The sequence below is a fragment of the Zea mays genome, chromosome 8 (assembly GCF_902167145.1).
Source record: "Zea mays cultivar B73 chromosome 8, Zm-B73-REFERENCE-NAM-5.0, whole genome shotgun sequence".
Lineage (NCBI taxonomy): Eukaryota > Viridiplantae > Streptophyta > Magnoliopsida > Poales > Poaceae > Zea > Zea mays.
Window position 1 is genome coordinate 181,459,462 of NC_050103.1, and position 24,725 is coordinate 181,484,186.

The 24,725-nt window shown below is 46.3% G+C and overlaps 2 protein-coding genes and 1 non-coding gene across 6 annotated transcripts in view; 1 reads left to right on the forward strand and 2 right to left on the reverse strand.

The window, feature by feature from the left end:
• Window positions 1-962: 962 nt before the first annotated feature.
• Window positions 963-1,035, forward strand: TRNAF-GAA (transfer RNA phenylalanine (anticodon GAA)). Its single transcript has one exon. It is a non-coding gene; the product is annotated as a tRNA-Phe (tRNA).
• Window positions 1,036-7,902: 6,867 nt separating this feature from the next.
• On the reverse strand, window positions 7,903-9,835 carry LOC103636663 (CASP-like protein 4A2). Of its 3 annotated transcripts, none has more exons than XM_008659014.4 (3): window positions 9,153-9,835; window positions 8,598-9,006; window positions 7,903-8,435 (listed from the first exon to the last, which is right to left on the reverse strand). In XM_008659014.4, the coding sequence occupies exons 1-3, from the start codon at window positions 9,782-9,784 to the stop codon at window positions 8,364-8,366; spliced, it is 1,113 nt and encodes a 370-aa protein (XP_008657236.1). In that variant the 5' UTR covers window positions 9,785-9,835; the 3' UTR covers window positions 7,903-8,363. The 3 variants fall into 3 exon arrangements, with proteins under 3 accessions (XP_008657236.1, XP_008657235.2, XP_020398968.1); XM_008659013.4 differs by having other exon boundaries at window positions 7,903-8,512; window positions 9,153-9,755; XM_020543379.3 differs by having other exon boundaries at window positions 7,903-8,512; window positions 8,598-9,061; window positions 9,153-9,651.
• Window positions 9,836-10,217: 382 nt separating this feature from the next.
• Window positions 10,218-24,725, reverse strand: part of LOC541865 (kinesin-related protein16) — a 29,831-nt gene continuing 15,323 nt past the window's right edge. For both annotated transcript variants that reach the window (XM_020543377.3, XM_008659015.3), the window contains 13 exons: window positions 13,917-14,258; window positions 13,753-13,834; window positions 13,560-13,655; window positions 13,293-13,472; window positions 13,086-13,192; window positions 12,821-12,996; window positions 12,513-12,677; window positions 11,928-12,181; window positions 11,660-11,823; window positions 11,157-11,286; window positions 10,943-11,054; window positions 10,645-10,745; window positions 10,218-10,535 (listed from right to left, as the gene is read on the reverse strand). In XM_020543377.3, coding sequence (XP_020398966.1) covers window positions 10,465-10,535; window positions 10,645-10,745; window positions 10,943-11,054; window positions 11,157-11,286; window positions 11,660-11,823; window positions 11,928-12,181; window positions 12,513-12,677; window positions 12,821-12,996; window positions 13,086-13,192; window positions 13,293-13,472; window positions 13,560-13,655; window positions 13,753-13,834; window positions 13,917-14,258 — 1,980 coding nt within the window. In that variant the 3' untranslated portion in view covers window positions 10,218-10,464. The remainder of the gene's footprint in view (window positions 10,536-10,644; window positions 10,746-10,942; window positions 11,055-11,156; window positions 11,287-11,659; window positions 11,824-11,927; window positions 12,182-12,512; window positions 12,678-12,820; window positions 12,997-13,085; window positions 13,193-13,292; window positions 13,473-13,559; window positions 13,656-13,752; window positions 13,835-13,916; window positions 14,259-24,725) is intronic.

The window sequence follows — 24,725 nt, forward strand, 5'->3', positions numbered from 1 at the left end:
TCCGCCCTGGGCGCAGGACAACACGAGCCGCGGTTCCCTTTATTTTCCCCCTTGTGTCCCGTCTCGCGCCGACCCATCTGGGCTAGGACACGCAACGACAATTTACTTGTCGGTTCAGGGACCCTCCGGGGTCGAAACGTCGACACGGAGGTAGATGGTGTGTCAGGAGTACTTTCCTTCCGATAACTGAGACCAAATTTAGGTTTTGTTCATTCTAATGTTTAGGTTAACAGTGGCATATCAGTTGCATACTTAGGAAAGCGAAACAAGCCATGCAGTTACTTCTTGCTGAACATTACCAGATGGCATACGAGCATGACAGGAAGACACGGTAAACAGTCACAGCAAATGGCAAGCTGCTGCAGTACTGCTACCATGATCTGCAGATTCTCTGCAGTCTGCACGACACTGAGTCCAACAGGCGCATGTTGACCACACCCGGTGCCCAGGCCACCGCTTTCTTGTTTCTCCGCGGCCCGCGGGCACGGCCTCTCCGGCAGCCGCAGCACCGTGACACTGGCGGAGCAGCGCAGGAACCTGCCGACATCGTGGCACTTGCCGTACCCCGACGACCATGAGCTGCTGCCGGTCAGAACGCCGGTGACCATGGTGACTGGTGTCGGTGGCGCTGTGGCGGCGCCCGGTAGCTCTCGGGGGCCTCTGACGGTAGGTGACGAAGGACGTAGTAGACATGAGCGGCACTATGGTTCTGCTTGGGATTTTAGCTCATGGTCATGGAGTCATGGTGCTCTTTACTGTTCTAGTAGATCATAGCCATATACATACACGGTTGAACTTGAATACAAGAGGTGCCAAATTCTACCAGTTTCTAGTGAGCTTAAGTTCGCAAGTGTAATCGTAGGGACACGAGCTTATGGTGGGCATGAAGTGGGCCTTCAACCTCGTTCAGTTAATAGTAGCCTTCAGCCATTAAACTACACTAGTTAACTATATATATCAAAGCGGGGATAGCTCAGTTGGGAGAGCGTCAGACTGAAGATCTGAAGGTCGCGTGTTCGATCCACGCTCACCGTAATTTTTTTTCAACATTTTTGTTTCACAGTTCAGAGTCTTTTTCAGTTTTTGCGTAGTTTCAGAGTCCTTTTTCCAATTTTTTATTGCACTTTTAAGTTTTTGTTCAGAGTCTTTTTCCAGTTTTTTTATTGCACATTTCAGTTCAGAGTCTTTTTTCAGTTTTTTTATTGCACATTTCAATTCAGAGTCTTTTTTAGTTTTTGTTTGCACAGTTCAGCGTTCGTGTTTTTTTCTGGCACAGTTCCGTGCAGTCTTTTTTTTTTAGTTTTGGTTTGTAGAGTTCAAGTTCAGTGTTTTTCTTGGCAGCTTTTTTGTGCTATGCGCGCGCCTTACACCGTCTCTCCAATATAAAATTTTGAAATAATAGAACTATTTTTTATATCTCCATTAGAACTTAAAATTTGATATATTAATACACCAAACACAAAATCTGATATATTGATAGCATACATAAATGTTTATTTTTTCATGACCATTAATAGTTTAATTGCACGAGAATCTCAATTCTCAAGTGCATGACACTTGTTAGGTTGGCCACGCTCTTTTTATATGTTTCCCGACAACTATATCCTCCACCTCTGTATCCATATCGACCATACATCGATGCCCCTTCTACCACCAATGCTCCTCCTTCCACTGAACTCCTACCATCGACGCTTCTCCTCCTCAACCTTTCACTTATCCATACTTTCCTCTATACACGTACATGTATCTATATGGTGTTCCTCCTTTGTTCCTTCCCACATATTGTGCTTGTGCTATTTTCCATCATTGTAGGCACAATAGTGCCTCCCAAGTAGTCATAGTGATGCAGCCTCCAACCAGTTCGTGTACTCCAATGCTACTCAGTTCCAATAGTAAAGGGACTAAACTAAGAAGAATGACAAAAGACTGATAAATACACATATAGTTTTATGAATTCGGCCCAATTTTTGGGTCGAGAATATTTTTTTTAATATTTTTATAAATTTATAGATTAACGCATGGCTACTGCACTCTATGGACCCTGTTGAAGGCAATAAAAAAGGATTGACCTTTTAGGGCCAAATAGCGAGCACATATATCTCTTTCTCGCTATTGTACCCCCAAGCAGCTAAAGGATCGATGGTCCACAACCAACCACAAGGTTACTCTCTTCAACGACATTTACAATCGATTGTTTATGGCCTGGTCGAGTGGAGTAGATGATGTTATGCTCCTCAAATAGGGAAAGAGAGCTTCTATAACAGGCCTATCGAAACATACTTCAAGTTGAAGCACATGTGACATGTTCTTTGCCACCAACTCAAGTGGTGCATACTACACGGTGACGCTGACTCCAGCGATGGGAGCAAACAATCCCGTCTTAACCTAGATGGTGATTATAGCTTGACATCATCGGGCAGTGTTGAATCAACACACTCTATTGATTGCCTCCTACCATAGAGAAGAGCATGATGAACAGGTTTTATAAGAACAACCACAGGATAACTATAACACCCCGTCCACTCTCGGATCTGTGGTACTTATCCCTGTGAGCCCTCTAGGATCATAGAGGATCCCCACAAACTAACACGAGTCTTTTGTGTGTACTTTGTCATCGCTCATGCGCACCCGAAAATACTTCCTGGTCGGTTCTATCTTAAGATTGCTCTAGGCCAAGTACACTTAACTTAAAAATTCTTTCGAGATAGGCTTCCGAACCGAAAAAGAAAATGATGACATAAAAAGAACCTACAAATTATACATAAAAAATGACCAAACAATTAAAATTAAATGAGAAAAACACAAAATAAATCAAAGAGGATAATGATGATGAGTAGTATTGTATCGTTTTTACGAACTATATATATATTACAAGCCCTGGGCTTCCAATAACTAGAGAGAGTTTAGGTCAGACGGTGCAATCCGGTCGAGCCGGACCAGATTCAGACGTCTATAAAAGAAGAACCGGAGTGCTAGGGTTCAGTTTTTTACGCCCCATCCCGATTCATTAGTGACGGCGGCGGTTGCCCGAGAGCGCGCACGGCTTGGTATTTACGCTTATAACTGAGGGGTTTTGTGCTCAAAACTTAAGGTTTTTACACTTGAATCTGGAGATGCGTCCACCAGTGAACCACATGCCATATTTTTTATGCAGTGTACCGCATTGCATAAACACCTACACCGTGTACCATAATTTGTATACGTATATATCATAAACTGGTTGTAATGAGCCTAGTTGCATGGATGTTGCAGCGATCCTATATTTATGGAGGAAGTATTTAAATAAGATTTTTTTTGTTTCCATGCATGCCAATCCATTTCCTTTCATCACATATCTTGTTGAAAGTCACCTAGAGGGGGGTAAATAGGCAAATCTGAAATTTATAAACTTAAACCACAACTACAAGCCGGTGTTAGCGTTAGAAATATAAGCGAGTCCGAAAGAGAGGGCGAAAACAAATTACAAGCAAATAAGAGCGGATGACACAGTGATTTGTTTTACCGAGGTTCGGTTCTTGTAAACCTACTCCCCGTTGAGGTGGTCACACAGACCGGGTCTCTTTCAACCATTTCCCTCTCTCAAACGGTCACTTAGACCGAGTGAGCTTTTCTCTTCAATCAAACGGGATACTTAGTCCACTACAAGGACCACCACAACTTGGTGTCTCTTGCTTTGATTACAATTGAGTTGAGAACAAGAAATGGGGAAGAAGAAAAGCGATCCAAGCGCAAGAGCTCAAATGAACACGGCAAAACTCTCTCTTCTAGTCTCTAATTGCTTTGAGTGGAATTGGGACTTGGAGAGATTTTGATTCACTCTATTTGTGTCTTGTATTCAATGCACTAGCTCTTGTATTGAATGTGTTGGCTAAAAACTTGGATGCCTTGAAGTGTTGGTGGTTGGGGGTATTTATAGCCCCAACCACCAAATTGGTCGTTGGGGAAGGCTGCTGTCGAAGGGCACACCGGACAGTCTGGTGCACCACCGGACACTGTTCGGTGCGCCAGCCACGTCACCCAACCGTTAGGGTTCGACCGTTGGAGCTCTGACAAGTGGGGCCACCGGATAGTCTGGTGGTGCACCGGACAGTCACTGTTCACTGTCCGGTGCGCCATCTGTGCCTGCTTTGACTTCTGCGCGCGCAGTACGCGCATTGTAGCTCACTGTTCACCTTTTGTAGACGACCGTTGGCGCTGTAGCCGTTACTCCGCATGGCACACCGGACAGTCCGGTGAATTATAGCGGAGAGCCATTTTCAGAAACCCAAACCTGTGCAGTTCAAGTGAATTCACCCTGGTGCGCCAGACCAGGGTTGCCTTCGGTTTCTTTTACTCCTTTTTATTTGAACCCTTTCTTGGACTTTTTATTGGTTTGTGTTGAACCTTTGGCACCTGTAGAACTTATAATCTAGAGCAAACTAGTTAGTCTAATAATTTGTGTTGGACAATTCAACCACCAAAATCATTTAGGAAAAGGTTTGACCCTATTTCCCTTTCACTTGTCATCCTAAATTTGTGCACATGTAGCAGGAAACAGATTTTTACGCAGTGTACCAAATTGCATAAATACTTACACCATATAGCATAATTAGTATCAATATATATCATAAACTAGTTCTAACAAGTTTAACTGCATGAGCATGACTATTGGATGGATCCTATATTTATGGAAGAAATAAAGCATTAAATGCGATTTTTTATTTCCATGCATGCTAATTTATTTCATTTCAACACACATTTTTTTCATCCTAAATTTGTGCGCATGCAGCGGGTAACATATTTTTACGCACTGTACCGAATTGCATAAATATCTACACCATGTAACATATTTAGTATCAGTATATATCATAAACTAGACCTGACGAGCCTAGCTGCATGGCTGTTGCAACTGTCTTATATTTATGGAGGAAATAAATCATTTAAAAATAAAAATCGTCACACATCTATTTCCTAAATTTACGTGCATGCAGAGAACGTGTTTGACTCATGCATATCCGACAGCCTGGCTTGGGGAGTGGGTGGGCGCGCTGGACTGGACCAAGTCGCAGGAGGTAGCCGGTCTGGGCTTCCTCTAACTATTTTAACTACAATTTATTTGTTTTCTTTGTATTATGTATCTTTTCTTAATTATGCGATCAGGTGATTTTTTCACAATGACTATCATGTTTTATTTTAAATAAAAAATTGATGTGACACTAAAGTGACTATAGACTGATAATAAAGGCCACAGACTGAAATGTTATGATAGACTAGTCAGTTGCCCGTGCGTTACGACGGCTTACAACAATACCCATATAAACTATCCACCAAAAAAATTCAAGATTTTTTATTGATTGTCGCCGCTCTCTGTATAATTTTTTTGATTTGGCTAACTGATGTTATTATTTACTCCATCCAACATGTGTTGGTACAACACGGCCAATGAAGTGAGCAATTAGAAGCACAACGGCTGACTAAATGAACAGAGATTATAAAATGACATAATTCCACCATATAGAGACCAAATAAAAGAAAGTTTGTGAGCTCAAGTTTCTAAAATAAGTCACATTAACTCAAACTTATAAAAAAGATAGATCAAAATATGGAGTGGTTGCTAAAGTCAGGCATCAATAAAAACTGGATGCACTCCATATAAATTACGCTACTTCGTAGCAATTACTAACGTTTAAAACCAACAAATAACCTTTCATTTTACTGTTAGTGTGACAAATCATTGTTGCTCCATCCAATTCAGCAACCTCAAACATCATGGAGTTCATTGCGCCAATGTAGTCTCAGAAACGACCTAATGCTTGCAAGAGCCAAGAACGTCGTGTCGTGCTTGGGCTGTAGCCTCAGCCCGTAGTGCTGGTCTGGCCCGACACGATTATATTTTTTTGTTTTACAAAAACATGTATATACATATATATAATTTATATTCAATATTAAAAACATGTGAGCATGATGTTCTACTGGTTAGACAACTTTACTTAGAGCATCTCCAGCAGTAATAGTGACCTATAAAGTAAAAACGGGCTTCATTTAAACTGATTTAGGGCTCGCGATATTGTGTAGCTCCAACAGTTGCGCTTAGGTTGTTTTTTTGGCGCAATATTTTTTTGGCACGCTCTCTTTTGCTTTGTTTTCGTTTCTCCCGCCTTCTCCCTACCACCGGTTGCGCTCATATATCCACACGTGCATTTGCTTTTGGCTGCATGTATCTGCACGACTCGTTGGCAATTGGCTGCATGCATCTTCCGTGAGTTCCGTCCTCTGATCGGCTACCCAGCTTGTGGCGTCAGATCAAGCACATGTATCTGCACGATCTACATCAGTAAAGGTACATGATGATTATTCAATCACTCGTCGCCTCTATCATTGTTTATTCATTGCTGTTGACAGCCTAGATGTGATGACCATGATGATTTTTTAATAGATTTTGACGTAACCATTTTGACGCACAGTCATTTTCTTCTTATTCAATGACATATTACAGAAAATATGATGGGAATGTTGAGAAGAATCATTCATGGAGAGAACGACGATCTATACGATGAACTCGACGACTTGCTGGCTATTAAGATTGTTGAATATCGACAGAGGAAGCGTCGACAACGTAAAAGGCCTGGACATAAAGTTTATGATTGAAGTAAAGAAGAAGGCGCCATAAAATTATATCATGATTATTTTGCCGAGAATCCGACATATCCTGAGAAGTATTTTTGGCGTCGCTTTCGCATGAGTTCCTGCCTCTTCAAAAGGATAGCTAACGCCGTCGAGGAGCATGACGAGTATTTTGTTCAAAAACGAAATGCTGCTGGTGTCCAAGGGTGTTCTTGTTTACAGAAGGTAACAACAGCATTAAGGCTGCTAGCGTACGATGTTCCAGCAGATTATGTTGACGAGTATATAAGGATTGGTGAGAGCACTGCTATTGAGAGTCTGCAGAAATTTGTTAGGGCTATTTGTGAGGTTTTCGGCAAAAAATGCCTGAGGGCCCGAAATAATAATGACACAGCTAGGCTGCTTAATATTGCTGAACAATGTGGATTTCCTGGTATGCTTGGTAGCATAGATTGTATGCATTGGAAGTGGAAGAATTGTCCTACAGCTTATCAGGGTATGTACCGCGGCCATGTAAAAGAACCAACAATTATATTAGAAGCAGTTGCGTCTTCCGATTTATGGATATGACATGCCTTCTTTGGTCTACCAGGGTCAATGATATTAATGTTTTGCACAGATCTCCTCTTTTTGACCGACTTGCTACCGGTGAAGCCCCCAGAAGTTAAGTATAAAATCAACGGGCACGACTATGATATGGGGTACTACCTAGCTGATGGGATTTATCCTTCTTGGTCAACATTTGTGAAAAGTAAGAAGGTTCCGGCAAATGTAAAGGACCAAAATTTTACTAAAGCCCAAGAGTCACAAGGGAAAGATGTTGAACGTGCATTTGGAGTGTTGCAGGCTCGCTTTGCCATAGTTCGTGGTGCAGCCCGGTTTTGGGATAAAGTCACACTTGGTGAAATTATGACGGCGTGCATAATCATGCATAACATGATAATTGAAGATGAAAGGGATGACAATGACATATACGAGCCATATGACAAAAGTGATGCCGATGTCACAAAGGTGGTTTCACGAGTAGGAACCTCAAATTTTACATCATTTGGTCAGATGCGCCTAGGCATCAAAGATTCTCACCTTCACCAACAACTCCAGTCAGACTTAGTTGATCATCTATGGGAGCGTGCAGGTCAAATAAACCAAGAACAATAATTTTTTATGTTGTGTTTAGAACATGTTCATTTCAATTTTTGTTCATAACATTTTCTCTATATTGTACGCATGTGTGCACTATGTTCAAGATATGAGTGAATGGATAAGAATTGTAAACAATGGCAGCATTTGTAAACGATGGCAACGAAAAAAAATACTATATTGGAAACAGATCTTGTAGTCGTTTCAGGAAAAATACTATATTGAAGAGACAGAAAAAATACAAATATGTTCAGTATGACTAAAACCAACTCTAATAACATGACCCCTCAATCTTGCTTTCTCCCAAAACGTCGCGCCAAAATTTCCTCTTTCACTAACTTAAAATATTGTTTTGACTCATCATCCATTGTACTTGTGTCGGTTCTCATCACCTTGTCGTCACGTTGTTCACGCTCAAGATCAAGTTTACTACTCTCCAGCTCTAATAACTTGTCTTCTCGTGCCTTTCGATCATTTTCTATCTCCAATCTTGACTCTCTAATTTTTTTAGTTCTTCCATCAATGCATCATTGTCATTGTCCTCTTGCTTCCGTGCTCGCAATTTTTCTTTCTCGGCTTTCCTTCCTGGTGGTCTAGGGGTGTCATGTCCATCGTCTTCATTACCGTTGTGAGGATCCAGCTTCTTGGTAGCCATTGTGGAGTCCTTTATTGATGACCACTTTGGCTCGTGTCTAAGAATATTCCAAGCATGAAACAAAGTAAAAGCCTTTTTTCTTAAGGTTTGGAACATAGCTTTAGCATCAGAAATCTACAATAAAATGCATATGTCAACCACAACCATTTTATGCTATGTGAACAAAAGCAATGCATAACATAAGAGTATAAAAGTGTACCTTGTCATTCATTGTCTTTCCACTTTCATTCTTCCTTTGTATGGCTTCATAGTAACTTTGGAAAAGACTTACTTCCTTTTGGATTATACCCCATCGATGACGCAATGAAGAGCAATTGCGATCTGATTCAAATGTTAAATTGACATGATAATACTTTTCAATTCTTTCCCAAAATCTGCTATCTTTTTGGTCCCTTCCAGCAGTAGGATCTTTGCTAACATTGAGATACACTGACAACAATAGAATGTCCTCATCATCAGTGAAATTTTTTGAGCGGCCCTTTGGTTTTGTCTGGGAATTCATATTAGCTACAAGAGGATCAACTTGCACGCAATCCTCCAAGCCTAAATTATCTGTATCATCTTGGTTCATCAGATTCCTATAGTAGTTATCTTGGGAGGGTAGTATGCTGCACAAAATTAAGATATACCTATTTTCATCAGTTATCTTGGGAGGGTAGTATGCTATTGTACTACTTTATGATTATCTGCTTCATTGTTTAAAAATCAATTTGCTTGTATGTAATTGTTTAACAGATAAAGTAAAAATACGCACTTGTAATCAGGAAGCATCCACGAGGCATCAATGCTGTTGTCCAGAGGGTTTTGCACAGATGCAGCTGCCGACAAAGCTTCAGGTTGTGCATGTGTTGCATGACTGTCGTTCGTGGGGCTGCGACGATTATCTTGTGACGATGGATGCCAGCCTCCAGAAATCGTACCTATGGCGGCATTCAATGCAGACCGACGGGATTTTGGCGCTGGCCTTCGGTCCATCGCGCTAGAATCCGAGGAGGCACGGAGAAGATGCAACTGCGACGGCGAACTCACGGGGCGACGGGGAGGTGCAGCGACGCTGGGCAGGTAAAGACGAGGAACTCGCGGCGCTCTGCAGGCGACTGCAACGACGAACTCGCGGGCAGGGCAGGGTGGTGCCGGTGGCAGGGCAAGGAGTCGGCCACTGCGACGGCGAACTCGCGGGCAGGGTGGGGCGGTGCCGGTGGCAGGGCTCGCGGGCCGGTTGTAGGTACTCGGCGCTGGGGGAGGGGCAGGGCGGGCCGGTGCCGGTTGCAGGGAGTCGGCGCTAGGGGAGGGGCAGGGCGGTGCCGGTTGCAGGACAGGGAGTCGACGCTGGGGGAGGGGCAGGGCATGGGTTCGAACCCCACCTCCTGCATCGTTTTTTAACATTTTACGCTGATTTAATCAAATTGGCCGATGGGCTAACGGGCTGACCGACACAGTCAGCAGGCCGAGATGACGTGTCTGGGCCAGAGTTGTGGCCCGCGGGCGTCTGGCTCGTGCCGAGCCGCCGTTTTGCCATTTATAGGTGTGGCCAACGGGCTAACAAGCTGGCCCGGCACAGTTAGCAGGCCGACATGACGTGCCTGGGCCAGAGTTGTGGCCCACGGGCGTCTTGCCCGTGCCGGGCCGCCGTTTGGCCATTTATAGGCGTGGCCGACGGGCTGGCTCGGCACAGTCAGCAGGCCGACATGATATGCCTGGGCCAGAGTTGTGGTCCGCGGGCGTCTGGCCCGTGCCGGGCCGCCGTTTGGCCATTTATAGGCGTGCAACAGATTAATTTGAGATAGCTGTGAGAGGTTATCTGTAAAAAGATGACGTGGGACGACCGTTGAAACTGGTGCTTTAAGTATAGTATAGATAAAAAGTTGATGATGGTCAGTAACATAGTCGATAACTAACGTGATGGTCAGCAGGGCTGAGAAACCAACCTCATGGCGTCCAGCTCATACAACATCCAGCCTACAGTCGGCTGCTCATCATGGTGATGACAAGTGAACCCGTTACAGTGACATCGTCACATACCCCCATCAACATGGCAAATCCTAGATGATGGAATCTTTATTTCTCTACCGCCTCTTAGGGGGTTTCACTAAAGATCCTCCTGTCGCCTGGCTTCCTCCTGTAGATGTCGTGCGACCTGTAGATGATGGAATGCTCGCAAATTGTAAAAGCATTGATCAGCTACTGGACAATTGGATTTGATACCAGGTAGTACTGCCTACTAGTGGTCCACGTTTCTAATGTACCTGGTGGTTTCAGAGCAGACTCCCTTGGTTTTGGTTTGGAGTTTGCAGGCTGTCCATTCTTTGTGTGGAATAGCCTGGCTATCCTTGATGGGGCCTTCTGCCTGTAATTGTAGAGCATAGTTTAAACAGCAGGACTCGTTACTGAAAGGGGAAAAGGAAGATTGTTTGCTGCTGACACATGTAACGAAAGAATTTATTGGGAGCCCAACAGATTGTAACTAGTATGTGACATTGAATTCAAAAAAGAAATGATGGTAAGGAATAAGAGATGTGGAAAGTTGAGATGTTGGCAACATACATCCGTTCTGCTGTCGCCTCTGAAGCACCACCTACTGAATACTCGGTTCCTGCTACTGAGCAGCCATCATCAGACATGTTATCTTCACATTCGGCTTCACTTGATCCAGTCCCTATATATTAGAGAGTGAAGCGTGTCCATTACTGATCCCATTCACCACAGAATGATTTTGAGGGCATAATGAAATTCTGTCACTAGAACATAACTCCCTTACCTGATAGTCGCCGGATCTGTTGGCGACTGTCATTTCTATCTATTGATGAACCTGGAGATTTGGCTTTGTTCTTCAGGAGTTGATCGATTTCCATATCTTTCCGTGATATTGTGTCTTTCAGAGATGAAACCTGGACACAAAAATGATCGACTTCTGATAAACATAGGAGGACACCGAAGCTATATGCCCTAGTTATAGTAACAACTGCAGCAAACCTTATTAACAGTAATATACTTCTTGTGAAATTTAGTATCAATATGCTGAACAGCTGAAGCACAAGTATGCGCTGAACAAACATAGCCTTCATTTTCTTCAGTTTAACAGTTAATTTGAGCTGAATTAGTGACCTCGAAGAAAGCTTCTCCCTTTAAACTGATCACTGAAAGTTTATGTGAAACTTACTAGTGTTGAATGCTCAAGTTAAGTTTGTATAAAGATTGCTTCCTAGTGTTGAATGACAGAAACTAAAATTATCTGAATATATGTGAGACAGTTGTAAGAACCTGTTCTAGCAGCTCTTTTATATCTTTACCCTCTTTGTTACTTCTTGCAGCACCTAACTCAACTCCAGAAACCCTTTCAGCAAACTTCAAAGTGCTTATTGTTTCTGAATATGATCCAGTATCCGGATTAATTTGAACAAACATCAGTGTCTTTGCTTGCCCACCTGCATGAAAACAGACGAGAATTATCATAAATAATATGTCCGCATATATAAACCAACTATTTGGTGCCCCTTTTTTCCGAGGAACAACTATATGTTATTGTTACCTAAAGAGCTCTGTAGAACTTGAGTCAGCTTGCTGTTTCGATAAGGAACATGGGCATTTTTCTGTGCCAAAGAAAAAATCACATCACCAAGAGCAGAGAGGGATTTGTTAATATACTGTGCTTCTTTTAATCTATCTCCAATTGCTTCAGATCGCTCAACTCTTTCACTCCCAGCAAGATCAATTAGATGTAGACATCCTCTGGAAGTAGATCCATTCTTCAGATCCACCCCTCTAACATGCACAGTCAGAATGCTGCATGCAACAAAAGCTCTCAGAACATTGTCGCAAGTATTCTATGGCCATTTTCCCAGTTTCCCTCATATTGATTGATTTTATAAAGGTATGTAAATAGTAGATCCGATACATTCTAAAAAGGTATGTACTGAGATTATGTAATAAATAATTAATGGTGATTGTGATTTTGTTATCAAACTTTAAAATAACATTTACCATTATGCTCTATCTTATTACCAGATCATGAAACAATTTTCTAATGAACCTACTGAAATTCAAGGTTGTGGAAGAGGAGTCATAGTAGGGCACCCGATGTTCTAGTAACATAGGTTAGCAGTCCGGTACATACCTGTGAGATCGACTGCTCCTTTCATTCAGAGCTGTTGATCCAACTGCTCTATTTGTTTGTCCAATTTCCATCAACTGTAGCACATCTAGTGTTGATTTGACTGGATGTAAACTTGCATCAGGGACAACAAGTCCATTAGGCTGAGATGTACTCCAAATTCCAAGTGTTTCTTTTTGTCAGGAAGAACATGTTTTTTCTGTGCATGTCTGACAGTATGCAAGTACTAAAAATGCAATCATGAGAGATACTCTAACAGAAAGTAAACATTTTTTTTTTGGGGGGGGGGGAGGTGGGTGAAGGAAGGATATCTTTTTTGTGCAATATCATTTGAGAGAAGATCCCGCACTTGCTCGTTATAAATCTCAACCATCTGCACTCCCACCTCATATGAGAAAGCATTCCTTCTACTTAGAGAGATGTCGAACAAGTCATTTAAAGCTCGATAGTTAACACCCCAATCTTCTTTTGATGTGCCTGGCCCACTCTAAGAAAAAACAATGTCAAGCAACAGTTAGTAATATCCCAAGGCTTATATCAATTTCAACTTTGTTATTTCAAGCCCTGCCCTCGTACCATTGTGTAAGTCTTTCCGGATCCAGTTTGACCATAGGCAAAAATGCACACATTAAACCCATCAAGAACTGATCTGATCAGAGGTTGGATATCAGAGAATACCTCAGCTGGAAATTAGGTAAGAAAACTTTGTGAGCAATATCCAATGATACAACTTTTAAATTTTAGATTAGACCATTAATAACATACTTAAGAGTTAAGATATACCTTGAGAAGCATGTGTATTAAACACTTTATTAAACTTGAACATTCGACACACATCCTTCCCTTGCTTGAAGGGATTTGTGATGAGAATCTCACCATTTTCACCAATATAATCAATAATGGTTGTTTTTCCATCTTGACCAGGAAGAAATGGTCTGACACGACAATAAACCCTGATATTGCCTGATAGCAAACATTAGAGTGGAAATGAGAATGTTAAACAGCCATAAAATGTGCTCCAAGTGTAAGCTTATCATTGCAGGAACATACCTTTTAGTTCCTGTACCTCATTAAATAGCTTCTGATTTTCAGCAAGAACCTTATGGTAATTGTCAGCAGCATCTACCAAGCCTTTCAACTCACGTCCTAACCAAGTTTGACAAGTTAAGAGCAGGATAAACAAAGTATCAGCAAACATACATATACAATAATGCCACAACAAAAATCACGAGAACCCACATACCAATGCTAGATATTTCATCTATCCATTTCATTTGAAGGGCAAACATTTCCTGCTTAATGGACTGAGATGATATCCTTATGTCCTAACATAGTCAAATATTTTAAAAAGTGAGAACATAAACAAACTAAAATACAACAAAAAATGATATAGAAAGATAACAGAACCTTAATGGACAATTTTTGATTATCCATAAAACTCTGGAAAATGTTTGCCTTCCTGGTCCAAAGTTGAGATTTCAGTTGGGAAACAGATTCAATTTCTTCAACTTTCTTTTCTGATTGCATTAAAAGAAACTCAGCCTCCTTAAGTCTCATAGCCAAGTGTTCCTCCATCTGCCTGGCTTCTGTTTCCTTTCTCTCGTGGTACTGTTCATGCATCCTACTCAAGACCTGTATTTCTTGCTGAAGGGAAGCAATAGTATTTTCTGCATTCTCCTTTTCTTGCATCAGCCGAACCATGTCTTGTTCACCTAGTTTTCTTTTCTCATCAAGTTTTGATTTTTCTACCTACATGAATAAAAAAAATATGCTCATTCTAATTACAAGCACTAACGTAGTGCAATAACTCATAAGTGATCCTAACTTTACAAGGTTCAAACATTATACGACCAATATCTAGTTCATATTTTCATAAATACTGATTGAAGCAAGTCGACGCGACTGAAAGACACTTGGTGGTGGAATGAAGAGGTGCAAAAGGCTATTAGGAAAAAAAGGAATGCTTTAAGTGCCTGTACCATGACAAGTGTGCAGACAACATAGAGAACAATAAGGTGGCAAAGAAGACTGCAAAACGAGTGGTAGGGGAGGCAAAGGGGCGGGCTTACGAGGATCTTTACCACTGTCTGTGTTAGAGTACCCGTTAGGGTTTTGGGTGTTCCCTATGTAATTACCCTCTCGCCCCTTCTGTAATGGGTCTGGGCCCAACTACCAAGTCTATTAATACAATTTTCAACCCCACTCCAGGGTTAGGGTTTCCCACATGGTATAGGGCCTAGTTTCTTTCCTCCCTCCTCTCTCTTGGCTGTCACCGACCCCTCTCCCTGTCGGACGCCGCCTTCCCCCTTGGGCTGCCGCCGGTCCCTCTCCCCTGGTCACCGCAACCGCCTCCCCTTCCCTGGTGGTCGCCCCCTTCCTCACTTTCGGCAGTCGCCCCTACCTCCCAGACGGCGCTAGCTGCCACCCACCCACCCGCCGGTCGCTGCCCCATGGATCCCAGCAGCGCCGCCGCCTCTGCTGTCCGATGGGCCACCAGCGCCGCCGCCACCATGGTTGCACCCCTCGACACTGTCGCCGCTGCCACCGGCCACACCTCGCCCAGCGCCACCGCGACCACCGCCGTCGCCGCCGCAGCCAGCGCATACACGGCTGGACTCCTCCCTAGCAGCCTTTATGGCGACCTGGGCCTCTCCGGTTACCCCGCCTCCATGGGTGATCTCAGTGCCCCCGCGGCCCCCGGGACCCTCTCCTCGACCGGCTTCTCCAGGCACCCGCCCCCCGGCTTCACCGCTCCTCGCCTACCTGTTGCCGACAGCACTTGGGTCCCACCACGCGTCGTCGACCGACTCCGCACTGGTCGCCGCCATCGCCACCATCCAGGTTGCCCTCGCTGCCTCGCAGGAGCGTGGGCACGCCGCGTCCCGCGCCTTGGAGCAAGAGCGTGCCATGAGCGCCGCTCTGACCGCAAAGATGGCCACCACACAATACCTCATCCTTGGCCCTCCACCGGTCATCCCTGAGACTCCTCCGCCCACTCCCGAGGCTCCCATAGCCTCTGGACTCAACGCCGACCACATCGCCGCTCTCCACGCCCAGGCTGCCGGTCTACACAACATCCGGTCCCTCGCGTCCATCGTCTTGGGCCCGACATCCTCCCACTACCCTCGTTGGCGGGGACAAATCCTCCTCTCCCTTCGGCGCTATGCTCTCGCTGACCACGTCCTCGATGACATCGTCGCCCCGCCGTCCCCGGCCTAGTCCCTGATGGACACCGTGGTGCTCTCGTGGCTCCACGACACCATCACCGTCGAGCTCCAGGACATCATCCGCGACCAGGCGAACACGGGCCGTCAGGCGTGGCTCGCTCTCTAGGAACAGTTCCTCGGGAACAGGGACGCTCGGGCCCTTCACCTCGACGCCCAGTTCCACCAGTTCTTTCAGGGGGGGGCCTCTCCGTGGGAGAGACTGCCGCCAGATGAAGGGCCTGGCGAACTCCCTCCGCGATCTCGGCGAGCCGGTGGCGGACCGTACCTTGGTGCTGAACCTCCTGCGTGGCCTCATCCCCCGCTACGGCTACCTGAAGGCTCTGATCAAGAGGATTGTGCCTTCCCCCCCCTTTCATGCCATGCGGAATGAGCTTCTCCTCGAGGAGCTCACCATGACGATCGAGTGTCCCGCTCCGGCCCCGGCACTCTATAGCGCCACCACTGGTGCTCAAGCGTCTTCCGGGGGATAGGCCCCCCGCACTCCGTCGATCGGGCCCCCGCTCGGCCCCCTGACGCGGCCCCTCGTCCAGCTTCCACTGCCGACGGCGGCCATCGCCCTCGCAAGGGAGGATGCGGGGGTGGCAACTCCACGCGTGGAGGTTCCACCGACAGGGGTGGCGGCTAGGGCTGGCCGTCTGTAACGCCCCGAATTTTTGCAGTGAATTTTTTTTTCTTTTCTTTACTCGCCAAAATTCGGGCGTTACCTTTTCTTTTTCTTTTTGCCCTCGCTACACCTTGACCTTTTCCAAAGTTTAGCGGGATTCGGTTTGGAATTCCCGTACGTATAAAAACCCTAAATGCTTTATGTTGCTTGATGCACCATGCCGAACCTTGCATTTCTTTTGATTGCTTTGAAAGTGCAAATGCATTCATGTAGAAAGATCGGATTTCGAAAATGAAGAGAAGATCTTTCTTTCTCTTTTCTCTCTCTCTTTCTCTCTCCCCTCTCTCTCTCTCTCCCGCGCCCTGGGCCGACCCCGGCCGGCCCAGCCGCCCCCTGGCGCCCCCCCTTGGGCCCAATAGGCCCGGCCGCCCCCCCCCCCCTTTTTCCCTTATTCCCTAACCCTCTCCCTCTCCCCCCCCCTCATTTTCTCCCTCCCCACCTAGGCCGCCGCCCCTACCCCCTACCCGCCCCCTGCCCTAGGTAGCCGCCGCCGCCCCCTGCTTGCCGCGCCGCCCCCTGCCGCCGGCCGCCCCTCGCCGTCGATCCCCGACGCCGGTAAGCCCCCCTCCTCCCTCTCTCCTCCCTCCCCCATCCCCCCTCCCCTTCCTCTCGCCGCTCGGCCCCATGGCCGGTTCGGCCGCCCGCCCCACCCCGCCCGCTCGGCCCCTTGGCTGCGCCCCCGGCCCCCCCCCCGCGCGCGCCCCATGGCCGGCTCGGCCGGCTCGGCCGCTCGGCCGCCCCGCCCCCTCCCCTGCTCGGCCGCTCGGCCGCCCCCTGCGCGCCCCGCCTAGGGCCGGTTCAACCGCCCTAGGGCCGGTTCAACCGCCCCCCCTTCTGTTTTTTTTATTTTTTTTATTTTATTTTATTTACTTCCTGTGATCATAATTACTGTATTTTAAGTAGGCTAATCACTGTTCATGCTATGGGAAAATAGGAAGTTTAGTTTAAAATTCCGTTATGTTATTGATTCACGTAGTTAATTGTTTACCCTGTGCAATGTTGATCAACTAAAAGTGATTAGGTTTCCATCAGTATATATAAATATATATAACAGAATTATTTTGTTAAAAACCAATTGTGTCATTAGTGCATAAGATTTAACCCCCTGCGAGACCTTTCCCGTTTCTTTCTAGCCATAACAAATGCGATATCGAATGTCATACTTGGTGCATATTCACTTTATTTGTTATCTTGTATGGTGTACTGTTCTTTTGTATTAAATATGTGGATGTATGTATGTATGTTTGCGCTCGCATAGAGAACGATCCGGTCGAAGAGCCCGAGGAATTCGCAGGAGAAGCCCCTGAGCAGCAGTCGTTTGGTGGAGGCAAGTGTCCCTTGACCTATCTATGTCCTATTCATTCTTTAATTCACCTCCCGCATTACACATTTATACCTAAGGATTGACTAGCTTTTGTTATCCATGTCCTTGTTTACCTATTTGGGTCGGATTATTACTACTTAGTCTGATGCTATTGCTCAACTCTAATCAATGAACATGATGTGATTATCTATGATACGCTGTTTTCCCGTTCTTCTTTATGATTATACTTGTGGTTTTCAAGGGGACTCGAGCGGTTTCTCGAGTGCCTCTCCGTAAGGACCTGTTCTATGGATGACCGCCCGGGAAAACAGTGCAACCATGAGGGTGGAATGGGGTGCCCTTAGCTGAATAATTAGAGGATCCGGGGTGTAGTTCACTTAGCCGTCGTGCCGTCAATGGGGCTCGGTGTATGCGGCTCGCTCTGCCAAGTTTGGGTTCGCCCCTTGGGGAGGAGTGCGGTGCATTTAGGAAACCTAACGGGTGGCTACAGCCCCGGGGAATCTTTGTAAAGGCTACGTAGTGAAACCCTGCCTATTCACCTTGGTAGTGTTTAAGGGTTTGATCGGCCCGAGGCAAGAGGGAATCACGGCTTGTGGGTAAAGTGCACAACCTCTGCAGAGTGTTATGAAACTGATATATCAGCCGTGCTCGCGGTTATGAGCGGCCAAGGGAGCTCCAGTGATTAGTGGTACTTGATCAGAGACATTGTGGTACAGGTGGCAATGAGATTGATGGTTCTGGTTATGACTATGGTGCTGGTAAGTGGTATTCTTTCCGTTTGGAAAGGGTACATCGGGTTAATAACTTGGGTTAATGCTAAAACTTGGCTTTCTACTAGTAAATAATAATCTGACCAACTAAAAGCAACTGCTTGACTTACCCCCACATAAAGCTAGTCCACTACAGCCAAACAGGATGCTTGCTGAGTATGTTGATGTGTACTCACCCTTGCTCTACACACCAAACCCCCCCCCAGGTTGTCAGCATTGCAACCACTGCTCAGGCGAAGATGAAGCTGTGGAAGGAGACTTCCAGGAGTTCCAAGATTACGACGAGTTCTAGGTGTGGGTTAGCGGCAACCCCCAGTCGGCTGCCTGTGAAGGCCGCGTTATCTACGTTTCTTTTCCGCACTTTGATTTATTGTAAGAACTATATGGACGTCTCAGACGTATGATGTAATCGACTATTTCCCTTATTAATACTATTTTGAGCACTGTGTGATGATGTCCATATTATGTAACTGCTGTGTACGTGAATAACTGATCCTGGCACGTACATGGTTCGCATTCGGTTTGCCTTCTAAAACCGGGTGTGACATAAGTGGTATCAAAGCCGTGCTGACTGTAGGACCGCTAACCTAGAGTAGAATGGTCGTTCTAAGGATTATAGACCTCTGTCTCTTCCTTGACTTTGATATCCCTTCAAAAGTTGGTCCTACTGACCAAACCTATGTTCTACTATATATTATACCTTGCTGAAAATTATGTTCTATTCCAATCCTTCATCTGTTTATGATTCATTACTTGCTGGTCATATTAATTCTGTTCTCACCCTTTTGCTTGCGATGTCTTTTGTAGATGGCTCGACTTAGACACACTGCACGAAAGTCAGTCATCCCCTTCTTACCCTCCCGCCTTGCTGAGCGTCCGCTTCGCCGTCCTGTGGCCGGACAGTCCAGCCACTTGGAGAGACTACACCACCGCCTGCGTGAGGAGCAGGAGCGTCGACGACAGGAGCAGCAGAGCTCTTCCTTCTCGCTCCACCAGGAGATAGAGTCTGTGAGGAGCTGCTCCCCTGTGCTTCCTCTGGAGGCGCCCCCTGCACCACCACTGGGCGTCCCAGCTTCTGGAGTAGCTGCTGGAGGAGACCCAGACGACGGAGATGGCGACGACAGCTCGAGCCACGACACCGACTTCTCTGCTAACCCTGAGCCGGAAGGATGGGTTGCTCGACCCATCACTCGCGACGCTGCTCGCGGGTGTCACTTCCATGATGCGCTCGACACCCTGCTACGTCGGGCATTTGACCGGCATACTTGGTCCGTCGAGTATCGCTGTGTGGTCTACCAGCACAGTCGCGGGGTCTACCCGGACCGCTGGGAGGCAACTTGCTTGGTGCGCTGCCCGGAGAACAGTCTCCAGGGTGCAGAGGCCTGTTCAGAGCACTATTCTATCTCTGAACGGGACTCAGCTGAGGCAGCCATGCAAGATGCTGCACGGCGTGCGCTTTCGCACTACTGCTCGGTTTTCGGTGGGGCAGCTGACGGTCTTGACCTGAAGTATTACCCCCGCCGTTCATCTGGCAGCACAGGAGGCGTGATTGTCTCACCTGTTGGTGAGGGCAATCCTAGGTTGAGCAGCACAGTCAACCTAGCCGCCGTGCTAAACACGGAGCTGGACCATGCATTAGACGAGCTGAGTAGGGCTCGTGCTGAGATCGCCCTGCTGCGGGCTGAGCGCGCGGAACGTCGTCACTTGGACGGTGGTTCCCCCGCTCCCGTTGGGACTCAGCACCCGTACCGCTCACCTCAGCGTGGACACCAGTCTTATGGCAATCCCGCCTGCAAGACCAAGATAAACCTAGAACCATAGATCGTTAGAGTTGGATCTTGTAATTAATACGAAATAAATATATACATGGAAGCTTCAGTCTTAGCGTTAGTCTCGGTCTTAGTTAGTTTTAGTTAGACAGGGTAGTTTGCTATATCCTGTGCATTTATGTTTGTCATGATGAACTATGTTTGGTTTGGATCTTTGTAATGATTGTCACCAGAGTGTGGGTATCCCCTGCATTTTGGTTTACATACTATGTCAATAAAGTTAGTTATATAGTTGGGAAACCCATTATTCTCCTTTCCTCTTTATCTGAGAAGCTGTGTGGTCTGTGTTGGAGATCAGTGAAGATGCTCATCTGTTCAGTGCTGTTGGAGAATTCTATACTCTTTTCTTATGCTGCAAGCTTTGCCAGATCAGTTCTGATGTGTGGTTGCGTTCTGCAGATGTCAGAGAACAGGCGTAGAGGAGGAAGGCGTGCTCAGCAGGAGCGAGCCGCTCCGCAGGATGAGGTGCCCCAGCAGCAGCACCTGCCGCCCCCGCCCCCGATGTCGATTGAGCAGATGTTTCTGATGCAGACTCAGGCAGTTCAAGCCATCGGTCAGACTTTGGCCGCCATTCAGCAGCAGCAGCAGCAGCAGCAGCAAGCACCACCTCAGCCTCAGATGCCTCAGATGCCCAGAGACAAGCGTGCTGAATTCATGAGAGGTCATCCACCAACGTTCGCTCACTCTTCTGACCCCATGGATGCTGAAGATTGGCTGCGCACTGTGGAGCGGGAGTTGCATACCGCTCAGTGCGATGACCGGGAGAAAGTTCTGTATGGTCCCCGTCTGTTGAGAGGAGCAGCCCAGTCATGGTGGGAGTCTTACCTCGCCACCCATGCCAACCCCGACACCATCACCTGGGAAGAATTCAGGGGTAGTTTTCGTCAGTACCATGTGCCTGCAGGTCTGATGACAGTGAAGAAGGAGGAGTTCCTGGCCCTCAAGCAAGGGTCATCGTCTGTCAGTGAGTATCGAGACAGGTTTCTGCAATTGTCTCGCTACGCTCCTGAAGATGTCAACACCGATGCCAAGCGGCAGTACCGTTTTCTGAGAGGCTTGGTTGACCCTCTGCAGTATCAGCTGATGAACCACACCTTCCCGACATTCCAGCACCTGATTGACAGAGCAATCATGACAGAAAGGAAGCGTAAGGAGATGGAAGATCGTAAGCGCAAGATCAGTGGACCCCAGCCTGGAAGCAGCAGCCGTCCCCGTTTCTCAGGCAATCAACCTCAGCAGTTCAGGCAAAACCAGCGTCCACCTCAGCAGCATCAGCAGCGTCAGCAGTATCAGCAGTTTCAAAGGCAGTATCCTCAGAATCAGTACCAGAACCGTCAGAGCAATCAGTCAGGAGGTCAGTTTCAGAAGCAGAATCAGCAAGCACCTCGTCTTCCTGCCCCAGCAAATCAGCAAAACAGTCAGGCAGCACCAGCTCAAGTTGGAAACAGAGCATGTTTCCACTGTGGAGAGCAAAGCCATTGGGTGATGCAATGTCCGAAGAAGGCAGCCCAGCAGCAGTCAGGCCCCAATGCCCCAGCAAAGCAGAATGTGTCTCAGCCTGGAGCAGGCAATCGCCCTCAGCCGCGCTATAATCATGGAAGATTGAACCACTTGGAGGCTGAAGCAGCTCAGGAGACCCCCGGCATGACAGTAGGTATGTTCCCAGTCGACTCCCATATTGCAGAAGTGTTATTTGATACTGGAGCAACACATTCTTTCATTACTGCATCATGGGTAGAAGCACATAATCTTCCAACTACTACCATGTTAACCCCCATTCAAATTGACTCAGCCGGTGGTAGAATTCGAGCTGATAGCATTTGTTTAAATGTAAGTGTGGAAATAAGGGGGATAGCGTTTCCCGCCAACCTTATAGTAATGGGTACTCAGGGAATAGATGTCATCCTAGGGATGAATTGGTTAGATAAGTATCAGGCAGTTATCAGTTGTGATAAAAGGACGATCAAGTTGGTGTCCCCACTAGGAGAGGAAGTGGTGACCGAGTTAGTCCCGCCTGAGCCAAAGAAAGGAAGTTGTTATCAGATGGCTGTCGATAGCAGTGAAGCAGACCCAATTGAGAGTATCAAGGTTGTGTCTGAATTCCCAGATGTGTTTCCAAAGGATTTACCGGGTATGCCACCAGAGCGGAAAGTTGAATTTGCTATAGAGCTTCTTCCTGGAACCGCCCCCATCTCTAAGAGAGCTTACAGAATATCTGGACCAGAGTTGGTTGAGCTTAAGAAGCAGATTGATGAGCTGTCAGAGAAAGGTTACATCCGGCCAAGCACCTCGCCTTGGGCCGCCCCTGTCTTGTTTGTGGAGAAGAAAGATGGTACCAAGAGGATGTGTATTGATTACCGAGCTTTGAATGAAGTCACGATCAAGAACAAGTATCCTTTGCCCAGAATAGAAGATCTGTTCGACCAGTTGAGAGGAGCCAGTGTGTTCTCCAAGATTGATCTGAGGTCAGGTTATCATCAGCTCAGGATCCGACCTTCGGACATTCCGAAGACGGCATTCATTACCAAGTATGGTTTATATGAGTTCACAGTGATGTCTTTTGGTTTGACCAATGCACCAGCATTCTTCATGAACTTGATGAACAGTGTATTCATGGATTATCTTGATAAGTTCGTGGTGGTATTCATTGATGACATTCTGGTTTATTCTCAAAGTGAAGAAGAGCATGCAGATCATTTGAGGATGGTATTGCAGAGATTGCGAGAGCACCAGTTGTATGCAAAGTTGAGCAAGTGTGAGTTCTGGATCAGTGAAGTCCTGTTCTTGGGTCACATAATCAACAAAGAAGGATTGGCTGTGGATCCGAAGAAAGTGGCAGACATTCTAAACTGGAAAGCGCCAACGGATGCTCGAGGAATCAAGAGTTTCATTGGAATGGCCGGATATTATCGGCGATTCATTGAAGGATTTTCGAAGATTGCGAAACCAATGACAGCGTTGCTAGGCAACAAAGTTGAGTTCAAGTGGACCCAGAAATGTCAAGAGGCCTTTGAAGCGCTGAAAGAGAAGTTGACTACAGCGCCTGTCCTAGTCTTGCCCGATGTGCACAAGCCCTTCTCGGTGTATTGCGATGCTTGTTACACAGGTTTGGGATGTGTGTTGATGCAAGAGAGAAGAGTTGTGGCTTACTCGTCCCGACAGCTGAAGGTTCATGAGAAGAATTACCCAATCCATGATCTAGAGTTGGCAGCAGTGGTTCACGCACTGAAGACATGGAGGCACTATCTGTATGGACAGAAATGCGATGTTTACACAGACCACAAGAGTCTGAAGTACATATTCACTCAGTCAGAATTGAACATGAGGCAACGAAGATGGTTAGAATTGATCAAAGACTATGAGTTGGAGATTCATTACCATCCAGGAAAAGCAAACGTAGTGGCAGATGCTTTGAGCAGAAAGAGTCAAGTCAATCTGATGGTCGCTCGTCCGATGCCTTATGAGTTGGCCAAGGAGTTTGACAGGTTGAGTCTCGGATTTCTGAACAATTCGCGAGGAGTCACAGTTGAATTGGAACCTACCTTGGAGCGCGAAATCAAAGAAGCGCAGAAAAATGATGAGAAGATCAGTGAGATTCGGCGATTGATTCTAGATGGCAGAGGCAAAGACTTTCGAGAAGATGCAGAAGGTGTGGTATGGTTCAAAGACCGCTTGTGTGTTCCCAATGTCCAGTCTATTCGGGAGTTGATTCTTAAGGAAGCTCATGAGACAGCTTATTCGATTCACCCTGGCAGTGAGAAGATGTATCAGGATCTGAAGAAGAAATTCTGGTGGTACGGAATGAAAAGAGAAATCGCAGAGCATGTGGCTATGTGCGATAGTTGTCGAAGAATTAAGGCAGAACACCAGAGACCAGCTGGATTGTTGCAACCGTTGCAGATCCCTCAGTGGAAATGGGATGAAATTGGTATGGATTTCATAGTCGGATTGCCTCGCACTCGAGCCGGCTACGATTCTATTTGGGTAGTGGTGGACCGTTTGACCAAATCAGCCCACTTCATACCTGTCAAGACCAACTACAACAGTGCAGTATTGGCAGAATTGTATATGTCTCGGATCGTCTGTCTTCATGGTGTGCCAAAGAAGATAGTGTCAGACAGAGGAACGCAGTTCACCTCTCATTTCTGGCAGCAGTTGCATGAAGCCTTGGGCACGCATCTGAATTTCAGTTCAGCTTATCACCCGCAGACAGATGGCCAGACCGAAAGAACCAATCAAATTCTTGAAGATATGTTGAGAGCCTGTGCGTTGCAAGATCAGTCCGGATGGGACAAGCGATTGCCTTATGCAGAGTTTTCCTATAACAACAGTTACCAGGCCAGTTTGAAGATGTCACCGTTTCAAGCGCTGTATGGAAGGAGTTGCAGAACTCCGTTGCAAT